This window comes from Miniopterus schreibersii (assembly GCF_964146895.1).
Source record: "Miniopterus schreibersii genome assembly, chromosome: X".
Lineage (NCBI taxonomy): Eukaryota > Metazoa > Chordata > Mammalia > Chiroptera > Miniopteridae > Miniopterus > Miniopterus schreibersii.
Genome location: NC_138104.1, coordinates 80,367,676 through 80,391,660, shown reverse-complemented (window position 1 = coordinate 80,391,660; position 23,985 = coordinate 80,367,676). Strand labels below are relative to the sequence as shown.

At 38.0% G+C, this 23,985-nt stretch overlaps 2 protein-coding genes across 6 annotated transcripts in view; one reads left to right on the top strand and one right to left on the bottom strand.

The window, feature by feature from the left end:
- The window catches only part of CASK (calcium/calmodulin dependent serine protein kinase), a 370,370-nt gene that overhangs the window by 136,084 nt on the left and 210,301 nt on the right, over window positions 1–23,985 (bottom strand). For all 4 annotated transcript variants that reach the window (XM_081126670.1, XM_081126672.1, XM_081126671.1 and 1 more), the window contains exons 6-7: window positions 10,005–10,107; window positions 3,267–3,442 (exon numbers count right to left, since the gene is read on the bottom strand). In XM_081126670.1, coding sequence (XP_080982796.1) covers window positions 3,267–3,442; window positions 10,005–10,107 — 279 coding nt within the window. The remainder of the gene's footprint in view (window positions 1–3,266; window positions 3,443–10,004; window positions 10,108–23,985) is intronic.
- GPR34 (G protein-coupled receptor 34) lies at window positions 15,131–22,479 on the top strand. Of its 2 annotated transcripts, none has more exons than XM_081125746.1 (3): window positions 15,131–15,212; window positions 15,836–15,934; window positions 20,739–22,479. In XM_081125746.1, exon 3 carries the CDS (start codon window positions 20,819–20,821, stop codon window positions 21,959–21,961), a length of 1,143 nt encoding a protein of 380 aa, XP_080981872.1. In that variant the 5' UTR covers window positions 15,131–15,212; window positions 15,836–15,934; window positions 20,739–20,818; the 3' UTR covers window positions 21,962–22,479. The 2 variants fall into 2 exon arrangements, with proteins under 2 accessions (XP_080981872.1, XP_080981871.1); XM_081125745.1 differs by having other exon boundaries at window positions 15,155–15,241; window positions 20,739–22,473.

Here is a 23,985-nt window from a genome sequence, read left to right as displayed (position 1 = left end):
AGAATAGAAAGTTGAAACAATATCACTTAAGACCAGCAGTAGTTTATAAACTATGACAGTTTAAATGTACTACATTTAAAAGATGCCATAAAAAAACTTCTTGAAAATGCCCATAGAGATCAGGGACTTTGGAAATAGTTCCGTTAGGAAGCACCAGGGTGAGAAAATGGTATCTTTGAGACCTGCTGGAAAATAACCTGGTAGGACGTGGAATGCAGAGAAGACACGGTGGGCTATATGTTGATAAATACTGCAGCTGGGCTTTGTGATATTGTCATCTCTACTGGTTTTGTTTGTTTGAAATTTTCAATAATAAAAAATGTAAATGTAAGTGCTTTAATTAGGATTAGCAGTAACTGCGAAGCTATACAAAGTTAGTAATAGAATATTTTGGTCACTGTATATCAATTTCAGTCTTTAGGGAAAAATATACTATTACCATACACCCTATGATACCATAAACATATGATAGAACCACAGCACAGTATACTTTTTAAAAATCTGCCAGGTTCATCACTGATGGTAGAGATGAATCTATACTTCAAACCGAACTGCTGAAAACCTGGGGCTTTTGTAAGAAAAGCCATGCATACACGCTAGAGGTCAGGTTAGCCAAGTAAACCTCAAAGCTTCAAGCTTTCAGGTACAGAAATTATGACATAGCTGCCACCATCCATCTGACTTACTATAATGGTAAGAATAGGTAACTTAAAAATAACTTAACTTTGTACATGTGTGAATGGTCCCAGTTTCTTACAAAGAAACAAAAATAACTATTCAATGCTTTAAATATAGACAAAATCAAATACCAGAAGCTGTTGAAATGAAGCACGCTGCCTTGGAAACAAGGAATTTCGCAACTGAAACACAAAGGAAGACTTCTATTTTTAGCAAATTGCTTGTAACTGAAAAAGGCAGGTGGGAGATTTTATTATATGGTACCTACGTCACAAGTCACTGCGAGGATGAAATGAGTTAAATATAAGTGCTTAGAACAGTTCATGGCACAAAGCAGGTGCCATGTATGAGTTAGCTATCCTTACTGCTAGCATTATTATGATGCTGATGCATTACTAATTGTGTTTATTTTCATATGGTAGTATCTGTGATTCTTGGCGAAGCTCAACCAGAAAGCCACGGTGTGCATTCCTGATAGCCATTCACAATCTCCAGGGATTGGAGGGGAATGATGACTTACAAGCAGTTTCCTGAGACACTGAGTTACCTTGAAGGGACTGATTTATTCCCGTGGCCAACTGACTCTAAGAGTAGCAGAAACACCTTTAACTTAAAACATCTCTCTCTGTTAACTGAGTTTTGGCTTATGTCTTAATCCAAATAAAATTAGGCAAACCCATATGCCATTATAAGCAGATGGTACATAGCCAAAAAAGAAAATAGTACAAACCAGTCTCACCTTCTAAACTCCACAAGCTTCAATTTTGGCTTAAAAGAATAAGGCTGTAACTCTGAAACTGCTTTACCTTTCTTTTCTTTTTTTCCTTCCCCTTTTCTTTACTTTTTTCCAAGTCCCATATAAAATCCTAACATTACTGAAGAACTGAAAAGAAAACTTTAGGGAGCTCACGGTTTTGGAGTCTAGTGTTATATAAACCTGTGTTTGGTTTTATGTTGCCAGGCATGGCTGAAAAGGAAACTGTGGTTCTGTTGTGTAGAAAGTACAGGTTTTCGTAAAAGTGGGAGGAAACAGAACTTCCCCAACATAAGCTGCCCTGATCTGATATCCAGACACACTCCCCCACGCTTCCCCTGCACGGCATCCTATTCCATCAGCCATGTGTGGTGGCTCAGGGCAAAAAGTCTAAGAAGAGCCAGGGTAGTGAGATCCCCCTTGAGCTTGTTGGTTTCCAAGAATTCCTTAAGTATTTTTTGGTATTGCTATTCACAATGTCAGTAATGACTTTTTACTTTTTAAATAATGAAAGTAATAATTTCCTAATCAGAAGTCTGTGAATTGCACATGTGGTTTCCAATCCACATTAGCTAAAGAAAAATATGAGTGTTTAAGTCGCACCAAGATGGCTCTGTATTATATTCTGGACCGCAGCTGTGAGACTGGCATTTATTTCAGTTTATTCTGGAATGTAAATGGCAAATTTTTCAGCTGTGCTGGCTCACTGACTACATAAAATGCAATACGTAAAAGGGTGATAAAGCAAAAACAAATAAAGACTGATAGATACTGAATAGAAAATAAAGATAAAGAATTACTAAAATTACCTGGATGAAATTTCCATTTTAACTTTACAAATTAAGCCAGAAGTTTTAAAAATTAAGCCCTTTAAAAAAATTACACAAAGAAGTTCATTTTCCAGCTTATCCTGAATAAATTAGTTTGGTTACCAGACAGCTAATGGATACTTTTAAGTCTGGGCTCAAGTCTGTCACAAATACCTTACTCGGGGTAAAATAAAAAGTCAAATTCTATCACAATAAACTCTAGGGATCATTCCAAATTCTTTCTCTGAACAAGAATTCTATTTGAAATCAGTATGGCACTAACCGAACAGTTTCTTTCACCTAACTAAATGAGCAGTTTTGCTGGAACGTATTTGTGGTAAAAGAATTTGAGCCCGGCCGGGCGTGGCTCAGCGGTTGGGCGTCGACCTGGGATCCAGGCGATCAGGGTTCGATTCCCGGTCAGGGCACATGCCCGGGTTGTGGGCTCGATTGATGACTCTCTCATCATTGATGTTTCTCTCTCTCTCTCTCTCCCTCTCCTTTTCTCTCTCTGAAATCAATAAAGATATATATATATATAAAAGAATTTGATTTGTAGTGAGTGTGGTTTGTGAAGTTGAGGGCCCAGCACTTTTAAAACGGTTGACTTGCGCGTGGGGGAAGGGGGCACATCCAACTGGTCTCTGGCTTTTACGCTGTATGAAAGAGGAATAGGGTCCCTGTCTTCCAGCCTAAACACAGAGTTGGGATCCAGAAAGGGTGGACAGACTTTAGCTGCAGCACAGAGGGAAGGGGAAGGGAGCGGCAAGGGAATGGTTGTTTTAAGGCCAGTTCCCTCCCTTCTACCCAGATGACAGTTCAGTTGACAGCGATTCAGGAATTTACTTGCGGCCTATGTTGCCCACCAAGGCTAGTGGGTCAGTGATGTAAGCGAAGAACTTTTCTCTGACTTGGTAACTACATGATAATTCACAAGCAATCCAAAGACAGATAGTTACTTCCAAACACATTTTCCAAAATAATTTAATTTCAATGGAAAAAGTAAAACATTCATAATATATTACCTTATATTTTCCTTTAATAATGCCTTCAAACAATCTTTCCTTGGTTCCATAAAAAGGCAAACAACCACTGAGCAGAATAAAAAGGATCACGCCACAACCCCAGACATCTACGGGTTTTCCATAAGGCTCTCTTTTGACAACTTCTGGGGCCATAAAATGAGGTGTTCCAACGCGTCCTACATTTAAAACAACAACAACATCAAGAAAAAAATAATTTACTTAAAAATGAGCTTTTATTCCCTTGAAAACTGAAAATAATAGAACAGTAACAGTTTGAACGAAAAGTTTAACAATATAAATATTCTCTCACCGCCTCTGCCTTCCTCCATAAAATCAAGTTCACAGAAGGAAATAAATTACCTATCTAATCACTTCTTGAAAATAGAGCCCGGGATAGGAACTTGGTCTTCTAACACTGGTCCTTCCTATTGAATTCAGCAGGGTGCCCAGCAAGTGTTTACCTATTTCCTGCTTCATGAAGAAGTTGTTTAAATTTTCTAATTTTCATGTTATAAAATCACTAAAAATACAGAGCAGAGGTAGGTAGAAGAGTCAGCAGGCAGTGTAGCTGCCCAGGAAAGAGCTGGGAGGGCCTGCCCTGGGAAGGGGGAGGAAGGGAATGGGTGGTGCAGGGGTGAGAAGAAACCTGTGGAGAAAAAGATTACTTCTGACTGCCAAATTAAACCTAATGCTGAAAACTTCTATTTAGAATATGACTTTGAATCTTAAATCCTCTTAAGATTTTAGGTGTTGACTATAGCAATTAGCAATGATTAGTAATACTTTGTTATAGGATTTTTAAAGCTTCCCCGTAATGCTAACATTTGAAGAGAATGAGGGCAAATATATGATATAAACCAAAAGTCATGAAGCTCCCATTCAATCTTTTTGACTTCCATTTTCTTTAAAGAGTTTTCTTTTTTTCCTATTGAAATTAGCTTTCAGGAAGGAATCTGATAGCCATTGTCTGTATACTAGTAACCATCTTTAACTCAGTATTCCAAAGGGAATCCTTTCTTCTACTGTACCCTGTAGGGAAATTATTGTGGAAGGGGGCACTGCCCAACAGTCTTGGCAGCTCTTCTACTTGTATGTAGGCCCAGTTTCCTCCTCTTCTCTCTCTCATTATACGGAGTCCAAGCTCATTTTTACTTTGAACATTACATAATACAGCTCAGAACTGTGATTCAGAGTTAAAAAAAGGCCCGAGAGATCTTCTAATCCAGCCAGAGAGAATGTATCATAAAGTCCTATTAGTAATTGTTAAACTCGCTTGGGATGGAGACTGATAAAGCAACTCTTTGTGTCCTGGGGCTGTACCTTGCTGCATGCAGCTCATTATGGTTCCCCTCATAATAGAGATTAAATTCAGGGTTCAGAGAGTCAAAGTATTTTCACTTAAGATGTACAGTAGATCAGTGAAAACTCTACTGGTTAGAAGAAAAGATCTTTATTTCCATATTGTCCCATTTTGCTTCCTCAAGTAACAAAGGGAAGCTGAAGTGATGAGACCTAAGCCTCCGACTTTGTTAACAGCTTGGGGGGGGGGGCGTTGGAGATTCACCTTGTTCTGATGCACAGAAGCTGGCATGAGTAGGGAAGAGCAGGACAAGAGATTAGGGGACCTGCTGACCGTTTGCATGATGCTCTGAAACTCAACTTACCTCCTACCACTTCCCACACAAGAAAGGTCTGAGCAGCTCAAAATGGGGGCCTCACTTAGGGATTAGTCAGAGCCACCACGGCCAGCCTCAGTCATCCTGAGGAGGTTCTCTCCACTTATCTGGATGGAAGACTATACTGATGTGGAGAATTAGTGTTCATCGTCGAGAAAGATGCACGTATTTTGGTTCAAGAATTTGCTCACGGATGATAGAAGGAAAGACAATGGTAGAAAGAATATACAGGAATGATTTTTTTATTTTTATTTTGTACAGACCGGTAGAATGTACAAGGACTGGAGTTAACCTTTAACATAAACTGACATCCCAAAACTCCTTGTTTGTTCTCTCTTAACTTTTCCTTCTTTGTGGTCACTTGATTTTCATGATTTTGACCACAAAATTCTAAGAACAGGAAGTCAATTACCAAACCAAGCTAAACGTTACTGCGTATGACATACCTCAGATAAACATTTAAATGTTTAATTGTCTGATACTATAAGAAGACCTTATTACCAAGGACCCCAGAGAAGGAATTGTTTTCAATAGCCACATATTCAGTTCTACAGGACTTGAATCTTTATGCACCTAAACCTTTTTACTTTAATACTTTTGGATGGCTACCTTCCTACAATTTCCTTTTACACAAGTTGCTACTCATAATTTAACCTTTTCTTGATGACTCAGAATTGCCATTGTAGATATCAATTAAAGACCTATGCTATAGAACAGGAAACCCTCTCTGGGACTTCAGAGGTATGTAAGGGTTGCTTTGTTCAGTACTAGAAGGCTGCTGTGCTTTCCCAGTTTTGGTATCTGACTGACATATTTTTTTCTGTTTGGCTTTTGTTTCTTTTCTCTCACTATGTTCACTCCAGCCTCAGTTTCTAATTTGTTGCAGAAAATCTGCTATTAACTGGAAACTAATTAGCAACCAGTATTTTCATTTAATAATAATTTCCTAAGTGCCTACGAGGTCCCAGACAACCATTGTAGGTGCTGTGGACATACAGAGGGACAAGCCACGGTCCCCCTGGACCCTCACAGAGCTTAGTCTTTGATATGATTACAAACCTCTGCATCAAATGCTACATGGAGGTATGTAGCGCAGGGGGTTATGATAATATGGAAGACAAGGAGCAGGTTACCTAACTTGGGATGGTGAAGTTCAGCCTGCTTTTAAGATGAGATCATTGTAAGCTCAGGCTTCAAGGACAGTAAAAGTTAACTAGATAGATAAAATGACCAAAGGCATTCCAACCAGGGGGGCTAGAGGTGCAAGGTATAAAGAACACAAATGCAAAAAACTTTCTGAAAAATGAGAGCGTGCCAGCCTCATAGAGTGTCTTTAGATGCTCACTTGAGGACAACATGTGGGTTTTAAAGGCAGGAAGGAGTCTTGCTACTAATATAATGATTTTCTAGGTTCCTAGTTATCTTCTGGATAAGTGAGTTTTCCAAATAGCTGAGTTTTAGATAGAGGAAGTGTAAATAGAGGGGAGGGCAAAAGTAGGTTTACAGTTGTGAGTACACAAAACACAGTTTACTCTTGTATTATTATTTATTAACTGTCGTATTATCTATTTGTACAACTGTAAACCTACTTTTGCTTATCCCATACATGTAAATGGTTTTTACCATATGGAACATATAAAGGAGAGAATTCTTTTCTATTTAGAGGACTGAGTGATCAAAAATTCCAACTGATAGGAAAGTAGCTTTCTGCTAAAAATCAGCAAGGTAGCTGATAAATATTAGCAAAATTTTCAAAAGTATACCTTAAACAATAGGAAAGCTTTTAATGAGAGAAATCATTTATCCCTATCCATATTTATCATATTTTTAAAGACACTGTAATGCTTGAAGTAGTCATTTCAAGACTGTAAGGAAAGGTATGTTAATATTTTGACCATCAGAAAGTGTTTTAACTCTAAAAGTACTGAGAAAAAGGAATTTTGCATAACTTACACATTTTTGGCTCAAAAATCAGCTTTAAAAATATACAATTTAGGGGAAAAGTTCATGGGCTTTTGGAAAATAGATTAACATGTGGAAAATGTCCACGTAAATTTAATGAATCTGTTTTCCCCCTCCAATCAAGATGCACACATGAAGCCCATGCCATTCTAAATACCAATAGGGTACAGATCCAGATCAATAGAAACTAAGTCATTATATGTGGTCAGTATATAACAGATAAGAGGAATTAGTTTCATTTCATTTTATCCCATCAACCTTGGGGATGTATATATCAGAAACTATTTGTTATAATTGTGTAGTCTTAACGCAGGGGTGATCTATATAAATATTAGATTTGAATGTTAGTTTAAGACTAACATTTGTTTAAAGATAACAACAATTGAGGATTTGTAGTTGATTGCAAGATTAATAAGAGCCAGCAGCATTATGTGGTTGTCCAAAGAGCTAATGCAGCTTGGGGAGCCTAACAGAAATTTAAGACACAAAGCAAAAGAAGTGATAGTCCCAAGTTCCCGTGTGCTGGACTGTACCCGCAGTTGTGTCCAGTGCTGGCTCTGTACTTTGGGCACAGTGAGGAGATTCTGAGCCAGTTTATATGAGGAACAGCTAAATTAACCTAGGCAAGTTAACTTGGACAAGACTTCAGGGAAAATGGCAGCTGTCTTCAAACATCTGAATGGAAGGATTAAAACTGTTTAGCATGGCTCCAAAACTCACTATTAGGATCACTGGATGGAAGTTACAGGAAGGAAGATTTCTATCCAATGCAAGGATGAATGCTTCGATACTTTTTTTCCAATGTTTTAATACTTAAAGAGCTTTTCAAAAATGGAATAAACTGTCCTGGGACACGGTGAATTCTTTGCCATCTCAGGAATTAAACTAGAGCTCAACCTTTTGCTGGGAATTTTATGAGAGAATTCAATAATTAGTTGCAAGACTGAAGAAATTAAGGCCCCTTTGACTACTGAGATTTAATGATTTTATGATTAAACTATGCTTTACTACCTGATCTTTTGGTCAGTCTTCTGATCATGGATGAAAAGTTTTGAATTAGGGAAAAAAAATCAGTTTTTAAAACTATAGTCATCTTGCAGTTTCTCATATTATTGGAAACTATTAGCTGGAAGAAAATGCAAAACAAGAAAATTTAAAGCTAATTTAATTTTATAGGGCAATGTGCTATAATAATGACTTAAAGAATACAACTGTGACTCATAGCTCATTTTTCAGAAGATGGTCAGTGTTAATACCACTTTGATGTTTTAGTAATAGTGAATAAAATGGTCCTGGCAGGGTAGCTCAGTTGGTTAGAGCATCATCCTAATACACCAAAGTTGCAGGTTCAATCCCCAGTCAGGGCACATACAAGAATAAACCAATGGCCTGGCTGGTGTGGCTCAGTTGGCTGAGAGGCATCCTGTGCACTGCAAGGTAGCTGGTTCAATCCCCGATCAGGGCACATGCCCCGGTTGCATGTGGGAGGCATATGATGATGTTTCTCTCTCACATCGATGTTTCCCTTTCTTTCTCCCTTCCTCTCTCTCTCAAATCAATAAAAACATATTTAAAACAAAATTTATTTTAAAAAAGAAGCAACCAATGAATGCATGGATGGGTGGAACAACAAATGGATGTTTCTCTCTACAAATCAGTAAATAAAATTAAAAAAAAGAAATAAAATATCCTGTGTAACATTATGATTTTGATATTTATCATTTGTCAGGTATTTGAATTTAATATAAGCATTCTTGAAAGATGACAGGTTTTTTAAAAAAGGTGCTGTTGGTATTTTCCGTATTTTTCCTCTTTGTGAAGGCTGGTAGTATTTGTAGACAGAAAATAAAAGGAAATGATTAGCAGACTGATAGCTTGCAGAATAGAGAACTAAGTAATTTGCAAAACCAAGGGACAGAACTAAAAACAGGAAAGCATTCTGAGCTGGAGTCTATTCAAAGGAAAAAACAAAAAACCAAATACTTGAATCTGTAATTAGCATCCACCTCTACACTAGTGAAGTCTCTATTTTAACTTTCCTCATTTTCTGGGGCCTGGGAATTTTCTAGTTATGTTTTTCTTTGGCTGATAATAAAATCAGTCTGTATTCACATCTGCTTGCTCTTCCCAAATACACAGATTATGGCCTGAGCAGTACTTTGACAAATGGAAAGAGTAAAACAGTATGAAATTAAAAATTAGCCAGAGATGTAAGTCTGAAAGCGGATCACCCATATTTTTTTATTTGACTTTGTCCGATCAGTTCAACTTTAAAAGTCACTTTGCCTCAAATATCATCTTCTTCCAACATTGTTTTAATCTCTGTATGTAAGGTGTCTTCTCTGTTAAGTGCTGGGGATACAAAGACTAAAAGACAGCCTATTCTTAAGGGACTAAAATTCTAGTTATGACTACAGAGTTATTAAATTCAAAACTATGATGGCACTTTTGGGGGGGTGCGGTAGAGTTGGATGAAATGGGGTATAAAATATTGAAGATAGGCTAATCTTTAGTTTGAAAGTTTTACACCAGCCTCAAAGTGACCAGGTTTTATGTATTTGCAAAGATATATGCGCCCCTATGTTCATTGCAGCATTACTTACGGTGGCCAAGACATGGAAACAACCAAAGTGTCCTGCGATAGAGGACTGGATAAAGAAGATGTGGGACACGTACACAGTGGAATATTACTCAGCCATGAGAAAGGAGAAAATACCGCCACTTGCAACAACATGGATGGACCCTGAGGATATTATGCTGAGCGAAATAAGTCAGTCAGAAAAAGCTAAGAATCATATGATTTCACTCATATGTCGGATATAAAACTGAAACTCGTGGACACAAACAGCAGTGTGGTGGTTGCCAGAGGGAAGGGGGTGGGAGGGTGGGGGTGAAGGAGGCCTATTATATGGTGACGGGGAAGATATGACTTTGGGTGGTGGGCACACAGAGCCATATACAGATCTTGCAACGTAGAAACCCACACCTGAAACCTGTATGTTCATATTAACCACTGTCACCCCAAGAAATTTAATAGTGTTTAAAAATAAAAAATAAAAGTGACCAGCTTTTGAAGAATATTTTTAAAAAGTGTTCTTACCTCCAGCTACAAGTCCAGACTCCCCTAATTGAATAGCTACTCCAAAGCCCCCGAGTTTAACAGGTGCCGAGTTTTCCTTTGAGGCGAGGAGAACACAGTGGGGCTGAAAAGGAAAACAGACAAACAAAAAAACAAACCAAAGATAAGGATTAATTTAAGATGAACAATCCAATTTACACAAAACTGAGTAACATGATAATAGAGTAATACATTAAAAACTTCTGGAATTATTTTAGATGCTTAAATTATTTGTCCAATTCTCACTTCTGGCTGATTTCTCCAAAGACTTATCTGTTCTATCTAATATTTTTCAGGAATTATTTGCTTCCAAGATTAGGGTATGGTGCTAAGAATTACTCAGGATTCTAATCACTGTTGTACACCAGAAACTAATATAATATTGTATGTAATCTATAATTAAAACTTAAATTAAAAAAAAAGAATTACTCAGGAAGCATGGATGCTCAAGGAAGATATATTTTTCTTTTATAATTAAAAAAAAAACTTTATTGATTTCAGAGAGAGGAAGGGAGAGGGAGAGAGACAGAGACAGAAACAACAATGATGAGTCATTGACCGGCCGCAGCCCGAAACCCGGGCATGTGCACCGACCAGGAATCGAACCCCGATCGCCTGGATCCTAGGTCGACAGTCAACCGCTGAGCCACGCCCGGCTGGGCGGTATGTTTTTGCCTTTTGTATGCAACATTCTCTTCCTTCGAGAGACAGTCTACGGTTGTTTAAGGAAAATTATTTTACACCTTGTGCTAAAATGCTTCTTGAAACCTCTGACTTTACCTACACTGTATCTTGGCCCTTAGGGGACACTGATGGGCCTTTCTTTGTCCACCCTCCTGCCACCCTCTTTCTGTTTTTATTCATTTCACCCCTAAGTAAGAAGAGTCAGATTAAATGACTTCAACTGAGCCTTGCTCCTAGGGAATGCACAGCCCTCCCTGGGCATGCCTCTTCTTTGGACCTGTCCTACCTCTCTGTGGGAATGGGAGGTGAGACACCAAAAGAGGGAAAGGAGACACTTGGCCTGCCTCTAGCCAAGAAATTGGAAAAAGATCTACAGATTATATAATAGTATTCTTTCAATATAAATTCCCTGACTTTAATCATTTTACTGTAGCTATTTAGAGAATTTCTTATTTTTAGTAAACATATGAATAGGTAAAGAGAAAGATGACAGGGATACAACAAATGTAGGAAAATGTTACCATATGGGAAATCTGAGTGAAAGGTGTCTGCAGTTCTCTGTATTATCCTTTGAATTTTTCTGTAAGTCTAAAATTATGAAAAAACAACCCCATCCTATTTTAAAGTCACTTAAAAAATTCTGTGGTTATGCTTTCAATTTGTTACATAGTGAGGTCAATTTGTTTCAATTAGATTTTGATCTAATTTGATATTTTAATTATGTAAAACATGTACATAGTTCCCACGTGAAAACTGCAATAAATACCATTCAGAGAGGTCTAGCTTTTATTCCCAAACTCTCCCTTCCCGTTGGTAACTATTGGTATTAGTTTTCGGTTTATCCTTCCACTGTTTTTTTGAAAATAGGGAAATACATATATTCAAAACTTTCACATAACAATATATCCAATAGATGAGTACACAGCAGTACCTAGAGATGTTCAGAGAGGTTTGTGTTTGTTTTGTTTATTTATTTTCCTTTTTAAACGAAAATTTTTGGGGTGTGTTTTGTTTTTTAGAGAGAGACATTTGTGTGCTGATGGGAAAGATCCCTAGAGAGGAAATACATTCCCAGGAGAGGCGGGGGAAGGGACATAATGCACAAGTGGGGTGGGAGTTGGCCCTGGTGTCAGCGAAGCGGGCAGGGTACAGGGCACCTGTAGAGGCAGACAGATGTCGACGTAGGAAGATGAGGAAGTCCTCTTCTGAGCACTTCTATTTTCCATTTACTTTGAAATAAGAAGTGGTCATCAAGTGGGAGTAGGAAAGGGGAGGGGTTTGTTGGCAATTTGAGCAGAGTGAAGGTGTGAAAAAGTATTTTCAAGGAATAGGAGCATGAATTGACCAAGGTGGTTGCTCTGAAACCATAGCATGAGAATCACACAGATTTACTGGCCTCCGCCCCCAGAGTTTCTGCTTCATAAGGTCTGGGATGAAGTGAAGAATGTGCATTTTTAACAAGTTCCTGTGTGACGCTGATGCTACCGGTCTGGGAACTATACTTTGAGAATCACTAGACTAAGGAAATACAGCAAGACTGTTGGCAGCACATGGACCCACTTGAGGTTTGTGGTCATGAACTTTAAGTGGGACCAATTAGCATGACTGTGTGTCTGAACCCAGCAGTCCTCATTCTGCCTGGCAAGGTTCAGGCCTGGGGGTGGTGGTAAGCTGAATTTAACCAGGGTGGGGGTTTAGATAAAGAGAGGACAGTGATATCAGTTAAGAGATGGCGCCAAATAAGCATATCCATTTATTTCTTCTTTTTTACTTTTATCTTTATATAAATAAAAAGCCAAGATACCAACAAAGGAAGAAGAGGAAGGGTGAGGGGAAGAGGATATATAGGAATGAGCTAAGAACATAGAGGCAGAAAGAAGAAAGTTCAGAATGAACAGGAAAAAGCTCAAATAAAGGAAGAATTAGAAAAAAATTATATTCAAACCTGGTCATAGTAGGGCCAGGGAAGTGAAGATTAAAAAACAGAACTAGTATTTTGAAAAGGGATCGCTTAGGTGTGGAAAAATGGCTAACATAATATGGAAAAAAATATTTATATTTGATTTTATGAATGTTAATAGATAAACATTTAGTAATTTAAAAAATCCTGCCAGGACCTTGAAAAGATATTTGCACACCCATGTTTAGCATTATTCATAATAGCCAAGAGGTGGAAGCAACCCAAATGTCTATAGATAGATGAATGGAAAAAGAAAGTGTGAAGATACAATGTAATATTATGCAACCTTAAAAGAAAGAAATCCTGTTACAAGCCACAACATGGGTAAACCTTGGTGATGCTATGCTAAATGAAATAAGCCAGCCATACAAGGACAAATGCTATATGATTCCACTCAAATTATCTAAAGTAATCAAAATCAAAGAAAGTAGAAAGGTGATTGCCACAGGTGTGGGGGGGGGGGAATTAGTACTTAGTGGATATAGAGTTTTAGTTTTGCAAGATGAAAAAGTTCTAGAGATCTGTTGCACAACAATATAAATATACTTAACACTACTGAACTGTACATGTAAAAATCATTAAGATGGTAAAATTTAACATTATGTGTGTTTTTAAATATCTTTTTATTGATTTTTTTACAGAGAGAGGGAGAGAGAAACATTGATCAGCTGTCTCCTGCATGCCCCCTACTGGGGGATCAAACCCACAACCTGAGCATTTGCCCTGACTGGGAATCGAACCAGTGACCTCTCAGTGCACGGGACAATGCTCAACCAACTGAGCCATACTGGCCAGGGCTAATGTTATGTTTTTTAAAACAGCATATACATACAAAATTCGTGCCAGACTAATATAGTAATCAAACCAGGCCAATGCAGTAATCACCTTCCTTTTCAGAGGTTCTTGGCTGGGGGCGTGGGGTATAGTTTAAAGCTACAAAATAATTTTATTCTAGTAATTTAAAAATACTCTCTCCCATGTGTCATATTTATAACAAACTAAAAGCTCTGGAGAATATGATATGCAGAAAAGTATATGTACCCAGAAATAATTAGAATGTTAGCTGAAGCTCAGTGAGTTAAATATTATTAAGCTTAAACGAAGTTGCAGAGTAGCAATTATGGGGGAAATAAAAACTAACTTCTCTTCATTTCAAACGACAGCAACAACAAAAAATGACATTAACCTGGAGGGCCAGCAATTACATAACTGGATAGATAGTGATTAAATATCAGATTAGGACGAAAACAAAAACTGCAGCACTCCATTATTTTCTTTAAAATATAGGAGATATTTCAATTTACTTGGGAGAGTTTATCATGGTGATAAAATGGGAAGAATACTAACACAAATCTCATCTAGTCCTAAAATTATAAGATTATTTTAGAAAATAAATCCAAGAGCCCAGCCAGGCGTGGCTCAGCAGTTGAGCATTGATCTAGGATCCAGGCGATCGGGGTTCGATTCCCGGTCAGGGCACATGCCTGGGTTGCGGGCTTGATCCCCAGTCGGGGGCGTGCAGGAGGCAGCCGATCAATGACTCTCTCATCATTGATGTTTCTCTCTCTCTCTCTTTCCCTCTCCCTTCCTCTCTCTGAAATCAATAAAGATATATGTAAAAAAATAAAAAATAAATCCAAGGTCTTAAAGGAATACATGGAAATATACTAAGATAATGTACAGATAAAAAAGAACTTTAAAAATTAATGAATAAAATAATTCATTATTAAGGTTAGTATCATTCAACACAGTAATGCCATTTGTATGTGAATAACTAAATTTCTAAAATGAATTTAGAAAGAAACAAATTCAATGCTTATGTTTTAAAAATCCACGTAACACATAACCACACAGGAAACTCTAAGTCAACTTATGCTTTATCTCTTCACAGTAGGTCATCAACAAACCTGATGAAATAAGGGTCTGTTTACCACCCTTTATGGCTTCCTGGTTATCTACAAAATAAAGTCCAAACTCTGGACATTAAGAAAAGGAAAAAAAATTTGTCCCCCAAGAACCAGCAACTCTTGTAAACTACAAGGAGTTTATGTTTTGACTTACGTATCTTTATCCCCACTGTTGTGCTTTATAAATACTAAAATATTTTAAAGGAAAAAAAAAATCCATATAGCATGTTCTGTATCATTTCTTAGAAAAAACCAGAAAATGTATATTTCTGCTTAGAATTTATAAAGCTTCTTTGTTTTGAGGCATAAGGGGAAACTTCCCACAACTGCCAAGGTGAAGGTATTCATATAAAAGATATAAATAATTTCCTAAAGTTAAGTGTTCACTGAGATTAAAGATAAAGTTGTTACATAGTGGTGGAGTTTTTCAGTGTTTTCACAAGAAGTCTGAGGGTTGTCAAGTTGAATAAAGAAAGAAAAGGAAAAAAAAAGTCAATTACCACACGCAAATATAAAAAAAAGAAGAAAACCCTAACCAGCTGCCCCACGGACCGGATGGAGGAGCCCAGCTGACACACCAAGAGTCTCTGTCTAGGGAAGCTTGGGTTCAGTGCCTTCTACTTCGAGAGAGCCTGAGCTGTGAGTATTCCTTGATTTCAACTACACAGGTGATTCTTTATTTCAGTTAAAATGTGATATATCTGAATATTAAAAGTGAAACTTGCTTCATGGTGACACCTTGCTTTTAGAAACTTGAATAAGCTGCTTGTTGATGTCTCTGCCTTAACTTGACTTGTCTTCTTAGTTACTTGAAGTAACTTTAGGACACTGGAGGTATTTAAGCTCATACTCCAAATATTGTCACATTGTGCATCCTGTATTTTGTATATTGCCATAAAGGCTTGTAGATCTGCTTGGATTAATTAAAAGTTATTTTCATATGCAACAGATTTTATTTCCAGTGTATTACAAATGACATTTAACTTATTAACGTTATTAAGTCATGCCGTCTCCCTTGTTTCAATGATAGTAACAGTATAATAAAAAAAATACTGTTTTATGGTAATTACCAGACCTATTAAATTTTAACTCTTGTGCTTCAGAAGAGAAAAAGCAAAAGCAAAAGACACTTGTGTTAATTCAATTAACTCAAATTTATGAAATGGTATTTTAGACATAGTTAAGTTTATAACAAAACTTAATATACTACTAATAGTTTTATTCCCAAAGTAACATGCTTTCAATTTCCGTTCCGTATGCAGCAATTAATGGAATTTTTGAAGCATGGCCTGAATGATTCAGTCATTATGATGATTCAGTCAAACTACAAGTGGTGACAGGCTGCTACTGTTGCCAAACAGGTATGTACTGTACCGTAACAATGTGATGTTTTCACAGACATACCCAAATTGCATTTAAACAGCTTTTGCTCCTTGGATGCCACAGTGGAATCTGTTGGGTTCACGAAGCTCCTACCTGAACCGGTTGAAAAATACTGGCAAAGGCGGGATGGAGGGCGCACCGCAGCACTAACACAGGGCTGCAAACTCAGGATTGTCTAAGTAACAACATCACAAAATCATTTACCATCTGCTATCAGAAAACCATTGTGACCGCTTCAACACAGCGCGAGTCGCAGGCAGCCAGCCTCGGGAAGATTAGTCCACTATGTGAACGCAGTGGTTTGTTTCCTGTCTTCACTGGCCATTCTTAACAAATCAAACAGCTTGTTTTAAAAAATCAGTAAATGGCCTTAAGAACACAGATAGTGGTTAAATAGCAGATTTAACCTGATTGACACATTGCAAAGAAGGCAAAAAGCAGCCAGTAAATTTAAAGCAGAATTTAGCCTGTCAATTTGTAAATAAATGACTGGTCACCAGCCGACTAATACATGGTTCTAAATGACGGCTACTATTACTATTTAAACAAACACCTTGCTTTTGCTGTATTTTCTTCAAGCTCAAAAAGATAGCAAATAAAGCAAAACCAGAAAGCTTTATTCGCAATCTTGTCCAACTATTATTTATTTTATTTGCAGATTAGAGCTGAGGCAAATGGTTTCGGGATATGTGTTTTGTACTAACAGCTTTCTAGAAACATCTTGACTAAGGTTATCAGTCCTAGAAGTAAGTTGGAAAAGATATGCTCTGGGGGACGCGCTGACCATTCTGACGAATGATTTGTGATTCTGTAAACTATATTTATTACTTGCTGTAATGGACACAGCAAATAAAAAGATTAATATCTTTTCCAAAGAAGTAAAGCTAAGTGGCATAAGCTCTTCTTAGAATTGTGGATATTGTGAAAGGAATCATGTCAAAACACTGCTGACAGAACTAAATGCTGATCATATGTGATTAGGAGGAGAGAGGCCTGGTGAAAAGGCTCATGGGCACCTAAAAGCTAGACAGAACTGAGTCCCAAGTTGGGTACTGACTGCCACTTAACATCTGTGCGGTCATGGGCAAAGATCATAACCTCATGGGCAAAGATCATAACCTCTTGATCTTTCATGACCTCTTTTGTAATACCTACCTTGCATGGTTACTAAAAGGATTATGTAAATGAAATATCATAAACGTGCTTAACACACTGCCTGGTACATAGAAAATTCAAAATAAATCTTAGTGGTTCAGCTATCTAGCTCAAGGGTTCAATTCTACATGCACATTAGAATCCCGTGAGGAACTTTAAAAGGAAGCCATTGCCTGAAGCCCATTCTAGACCAATTAAAGCAGATCTGGGGACGGAGCCAGGCATTAGTATCCTTATAAAGCCCTCAAGGGGATTCTAATATGCAGCCAGGATTGAGAACCGCTGCGAATCTCTTCTACAAAGTACCCAATCCATGGTAGTCTGGACAATTTCTGGTGGTAAGACCCTTACTGCCTCCCAAGATAGATTGTTTCATTCTAAAAAAGTATTTCCTTAAAAGAAGGCAACATCTGTCTCTGCAATTTCTGCTCACTGGTTCTTGTTCTGCTTTCTGAAGACACGGATTATAAGGTGAAATCCTTTTCTGCACATCCTTGTAGAGCATTGACATTTCCAGGGAAGTGCCTATTTCCCTCAACTTGCTGCTATGACATGATTTGGACTCTCCTCCCCATTGGCTCTGTGGCCTCTTCTAAGTGTGCTGGTGAAGGTGAAACTCTGCATTCTGGGTGGAACCCTACCAGCTTGGGACAGAACCAGATTAGCAGTAACAATTTCCACTTAATAAAACTCCAGATCGCCCGGCCGGGCGTGGCTCAGCAGTTGAGCATCGACCTAGGATCCAGGAGATCGGGGTTCGATTCCCAGTCAGGGCACATGCCCGGGTTATGGGCTGCAGCCGATCAATGACTCTCTCATCATTGATGTTTCTATCTCTCTCTCTTCCTCTCTCTGAAATCAATAAAGATATATTAAAAAAAATAAAAATTAAACACTCCAGATCTATGAATTCAACCGAGGAAGGGGTTATTTTTCGTTGCTGCCACATCACACTACTGATATGGCAACTGCAATCAATTGTAATTGCGTAACTGTGTTTTTATTAAGGCAGCTAAAGCCCTTCCTATACTTGAACAGCTGATTTTAATATACACAGGTAGACCTTTACATAGTTTTCTACTAAATTCTACCTTCCATTCAACAATATTTATTGTGCTAAGCACTTGGTACACAGAGGACAACAGAAGAGACTTGGTTCCTAATCCTAATGGAGTTTAAAATATAGCATGGGAGAAGGAAAAAAACACGATAGCTTTTAAAGTCATTTCAGCTACCCGAGCTCTCAAAATCGCATCACTTGTGATTCCTTCCATCAGTGGCTCTGAGATGCTTCTACCTGAGCCTCTGCCAGCTCCCTGTGGAACCACACACTGCAGGTCCCTCTATAGGCGCCTTTCCCCCCCTTCCTGGTAATTTAGGTTGCATTATCAGCTTCATTTTTGGCAGCCTGCCATTCTTCCTAGATTGCCCTTTCCTTTTAGAATTTCATAACAAAAAACATGACTGGAAGTTTCTATCAACTTTATAAAATCTGTCTTCCTCAGACTGGTGAATTTCAGAGGGAAGGCAGGGGTGGGTGGGGAGAGGTTAACCTAAGAACTTATATGCATATATGCATAACCCATGGACACAGACAATAGTGGGGTGAAGGCCTGGGGGGAGGGGTGCAGGGGGGAGGGGACCAGTGGGGGAAAAAGGGGAATATCTGTAATACTTTCAACAATAAAGATGAATTGAAAAACTAAAACTAAAATATGTTTTCTTGCAGTTGAGGCACACGCAAGACTAGACTCTGTCCTCTTGCCTTCCTCTCTTTACTGCCCTGAACTCTGGAAAAAAACTCTTAACCAAGGATTACATAGCTTCCTCTTTACCAGTTCCTCTTCCAATTTTACCCTCTACCAAAATGGTTTCTTCTTCTTTTTTTAAAAAGTATATCTTTATTGATTTCAGAGAGAGGAAAGGAGAGGGAGAGATAGAAACATCAATGATGAGAGAGTGATCGATCGAGCCCGCAACCCGGGCATGTGCCCTGACCGGGAATCGAACCCCGATCGCCTGGATCCTAGGTCGACGCTCAACCGCTGAGCCACACCCAGCCGGGCGAAAGTAGTTTCTTCTTGATCAAATTACAGCTAGATTTAAGAAACGCTAAGTTCTTCCAAATATTTTTCTTTAAGCAAAATGCCAACTCAGGAAATTATTACTGTAATTCTAATCCACTTTACATTACAGCATTCAGAATTTGAATGCACATGCCTACAAAAATGTTTACCAAGAGCAGGGTCTCGGTCTTGTTTCACCTTTGTTGTCCAAGCAGTACTCAGCCAGGTGTGAAATATTTACTAAAATGAGATGAATCAAAAGGTACTTTTTTTAAAAAAAGCTAACTTTCATCGAGAGCTTATATTGCCAGGGTTAAGTTCTTCGTACTCATTTTTGCATTTCTATAAACAAGAAAACTGAGGCTTAGAAAAGATTAAATTATCTGTCCAAGGTCACAGAGTCAGTTAGGTCTGATTTTGATAACCTTGGCCTGAATGTCTTTGTTATACCCGCTAAGAGGCTGCTGTAGAAAGGGCAGTCACTCCAAGAAAGGAATGGGATGAGACCTCCTGGAACCCTCTCCTCATGTCATCTAGCTCTTTATGATGACCTCTCAGACTGAGCTCTTCATAGCAGGCGATGCCCAGGAAAGGGCCAGTGACAAGTAGTACTGCTAACATTCTCCACTGCCGCAAACAGGTGGAATTCACACACTATCTTCTTAGAAGGTTCTAGTCTCGAATTACCTAACTCAGGGTATATTTAGGCTGAAGTGAGTTACTTGCAAAGTCTTGGATGCACGTTTGTTTCCCATTTACATTATCACTGTATGCTCTACCCTTCTAGGTCAGGAGACTTTCTGACCTGACTCACTGGCAGTGTCGCCACCTAACTGGGTTTTGCTTGGAGACTGTGCTCTCCTGTGCAGTGTTGCAAGAGTCCACCTAACGAGGCAGGGGCTGTGTTCCCTGGCTCTGTTATGTTGATTGCATGCCTCTGTAGGCAAATCATTTTAATTTATCCAACTTGGTCTTAGGTTGAAAAGGAAGACATTTAGGACCCTTTTTTCTATTCCTACCATGGAATGAGAGACTGCCACAGTTTACCTGTCACATGCCACGTGGCAACGCATGTCATAATGAATGAATGCCTCATATGAGGGAAGGAAGGAAGGTAGGAAGCCTGGCAGGGGCCATCAGTGGACCCAGCTTACTTATGCCTATAACTACCTTTAGGGAAACTGATGCTCATCTTTGAAAAACATGAGCTGTCGTCTCTCTTCACCTCCATCTCTATTCCCATAACAACTTCCCTAAACGAAGATGATCTCATATTTCAGTTATTTATTTTAATATAATAAATAAAACAAACCTTGAACATATACCACAGCCATAGGAAAGGTTAGAGCAGGACATTCCATGAGATTCTACTATATTCTGGCTGCTTGTTTTTGATACCATAATGCTGCTACATATATAGTGTAGACACTCAAATGGTCCAAAGTAGGATAAAAGTAAAGCTTCTTACAGTGTCTGAAAAGAAATCATTTATTATTTATGCTCAGAGTTAAACCAACGTATTAAAATAGCAAATGACTCAATGTTTGGCGTTCTGTTGTAGGAAAAAATCTGAAGACCTTATAAAAGCTACACACAAGGAACATGTCACTTGGTACCTTCCCTTTTTGATCCCTACAGAAGATGATGAGAAGTCACGTCTTAACAATGACAACGACGACTCCAGTCAGCAGCCGGCCCTGCTCCTCCCCGGGAGCGTGCTTTATAACGAACCACAGCCTCCAATCGCCACACAACTTCTCAGGAGCATCGAATTTTACTGCCTGTCCCATGGATGAGAAATTACTCTCTAGTGTGTTAACAGCATTCTACTCGGTTATTTTCATCGTGGGACTGATTGGAAACATAATTGCCCTCTATGTATTTCTGGGTATTCACCGCAAACGAAATTCCATTCAGATTTACCTCCTTAACGTAGCCATTGCAGACCTCTTACTTATCTTCTGCCTCCCTTTCCGAATAATGTATCACATTAACCAAAACAAGTGGACATTAGGTGTGATTCTTTGCAAGGTTGTGGGAACACTATTCTATATGAACATGTACATTAGCATTATTTTGCTTGGATTCATCAGTCTGGATCGCTACATAAAAATTAATCGGTCCATACAACAGCGGAAGGCGTTAACAACCAAACAAAGCATTTATGTTTGCTGTACAGTATGGACAGTTGCTCTTGTTGGATTTTTAACTATGATTATTTTAACCCTTAAGAAAGGAGGTCACAATTCCACAATGTGTTTCCATTATAGAGATAAGCTGAATGCAAAAGGAGAAGCAATTTTTAATTTAGTTCTTGTGGTAATGTTCTGGCTAGTCTTCCTACTCATAATCCTTTCATATATTAAGATCGGCAAGAATCTATTGAGGATTTCTAAAAGGAGGTCGAAATTTCCTAATTCTGGCAAATATGCCACTACAGCCCGGAATTCCTTTATTGTGCTTATCATTTTTACTATATGTTTTGTTCCCTATCACGCCTTCCGATTTGTCTATATTTCTATACAGCTAAATGTGTCATCTTGTTATTGGAAGGAAATCGTTCACAAAACCAATGAGATCATGCTGGTTTTCTCATCTTTCAATAGCTGCTTAGATCCAGTCATGTATTTCCTGATGTCCAGTAATATCCGCAAAATAATGTGCCAACTTCTTTCTAGAGGATTTCAAGGGGAATCGAGCAGGAGTGAAAGCACTTCGGAATATAAACCAGGATACTCCCTTCATGAGATGTCGACTGCAGCTAAGATCCACACTATTTCTTAAAGCACTGGGGCTAAACATATTAAAAAGCCTCTTAATTCCTTGAAGAACTAAAAAATTACAAAACAAAACTCTAGCATTTATAAGGCTTAGATCTTCTCAAAGCTCTTTTCTTCTTTGTGATATTTCATTTGCTTAATTGTAAAATATTTCAAGAAAAAGAAAAGCTTACGCTTATCACTAGATTTTAAATCTGCATGTAAATCTTTTCAAAATATATTGTGAAGCTAACACTCATGACATAGATTATAAAGTTAAGTGAAATTTATGGCTTTAACAATAGAATAATTAAAGGAAATGTTATAGTTTCTCAAGTCACTAAAGTAGTTACTGAAAATTAAGCATCTGATACTAATTTAAAGTGTGTTTAAAGTTAAATGATTTGAGGACTGATTTAAAATGTCAGAAAATATATGTTGAGTGCCACTTAAGCTTGTAAATTTGCCGCTGTATTCATTGATGCCTATCTCTCTATAATAAATGAAATGATAATAAACTTCTAATAAAAAATGCAATCACCCAATATTTATCACTGTCTAGATAAAATGGAAGGAATTTAAATATTGTGTAGTAAAATCAAACAAGAGATGAGCTAAGAATGCAATAGCCTAGCAACAGGACTTAAAACTTGGCCACCTTGAACCACACTTTGGTAGAGTAAAACTGAACATGTGCACACCCTATACATCTTACAGAACCTCAAACATGTACACAAGAAAGCATGTAATGATGCTCAGTGAACTACTGCTCATAATACTAAACACTTGGAAACAGCCTAAATGAGTGTGCATCAGCAAAGCAATGGGGAACGAAACAGTGGCTTGCTCACAAAGTGGAATTCTGCACAGCGCTTTAATGAAATGAGCTCTCGGAACTCTCAGAAAGAATGTCGCGTGCAAAACAAACAAACTGCAAAGGGCCATGTGACATATGAAAGCAGTTATGCAAAATACAAAAACATATGAAGCAGCACCATATTCTTTATGGATCTACAGATACACAATAAATATGAAAACCATGCATGGTAATAAACACAACATGCACACTAGCTGAAAGTTAATGGTTATATGTGGAGGGATTTGAAGCAAAATGTTAATGTCCGTTAAACGTGTGTGGTAGTGTACGAGCATTTGTTACACTGTTTTGGGTATATGTCTGTTTGAAAAAGCTCACAATCATAAAAGAACACTGTAGATTAGAATGAAAAGGAACGAATTCTGAAAATTTCATGACTGTTCAAAAAGAACTGGAGTAAGATCTAAGAGAAAGGGGTCTTATTCATCACTGACTCCCCGGAGTTTAATGCCTTGCCTGGCATATAGGAAATCAGTACATATTTGTTGAATAATTGAATGAATGAGTGAATGAATGGAAGACTGAATGAAATGGAGAAGGGGAGGAAGAGGTGCTTAACAGAATTGAAAGATGGGGTCTATTTTATTTTTTCCCCTAGTCCTATCTGGACATAGCTGCACAGAACATCATACAGTTGTAATAAGGAGATGTCATCAAGGCAGCCATTCTCAAAAGCTCAGCTGGCATTTGTTCTTTGGTCAGACAGAATCAGAATGCCACTGACTGAATACGTAAAAGTTTGTTAGGACAAACTCTGAGGAACCATTCATAAGTTTCTCTCACAGAGTATGCGAATTATTTATAGTCAGAACACTTCTTGGAACTTCAGGTAGGCCACTGATTAAGAAATCAATATGCAACAGTATATAAAAAAAAAGAGTATGAAGAATTTTGTTAGGGTTGAATTTATTTTCATGAGATCTGGCTTGTATACAATTAGTGCTCAGGTAGTTCTATTTCAATAAGTGCACACAATTGGTTGAATAAAGAATAGGCCAATGCAGAATTATATTTAAAAAACAAAAATATTTGAGAATAAAAATTAAAATTTGCAGAAAAGTTAGAGGCTCAGAAAAAAGTGATAAAATTTATATTAATTGCCTTGCTTTGACAATGTTAACAAATATCACCTAACTGAAATTTGGCATTTCTTGGAAGGGGTCAATGGGGAG

Excerpts from the sequence above, each read along its gene's own strand:
- GPR34 (XM_081125746.1), top strand. The coding sequence starts at position 20,819 with ATGATGAGAAGTCACGTCTTAACAATGACAACGACGACTCCAGTCAGC.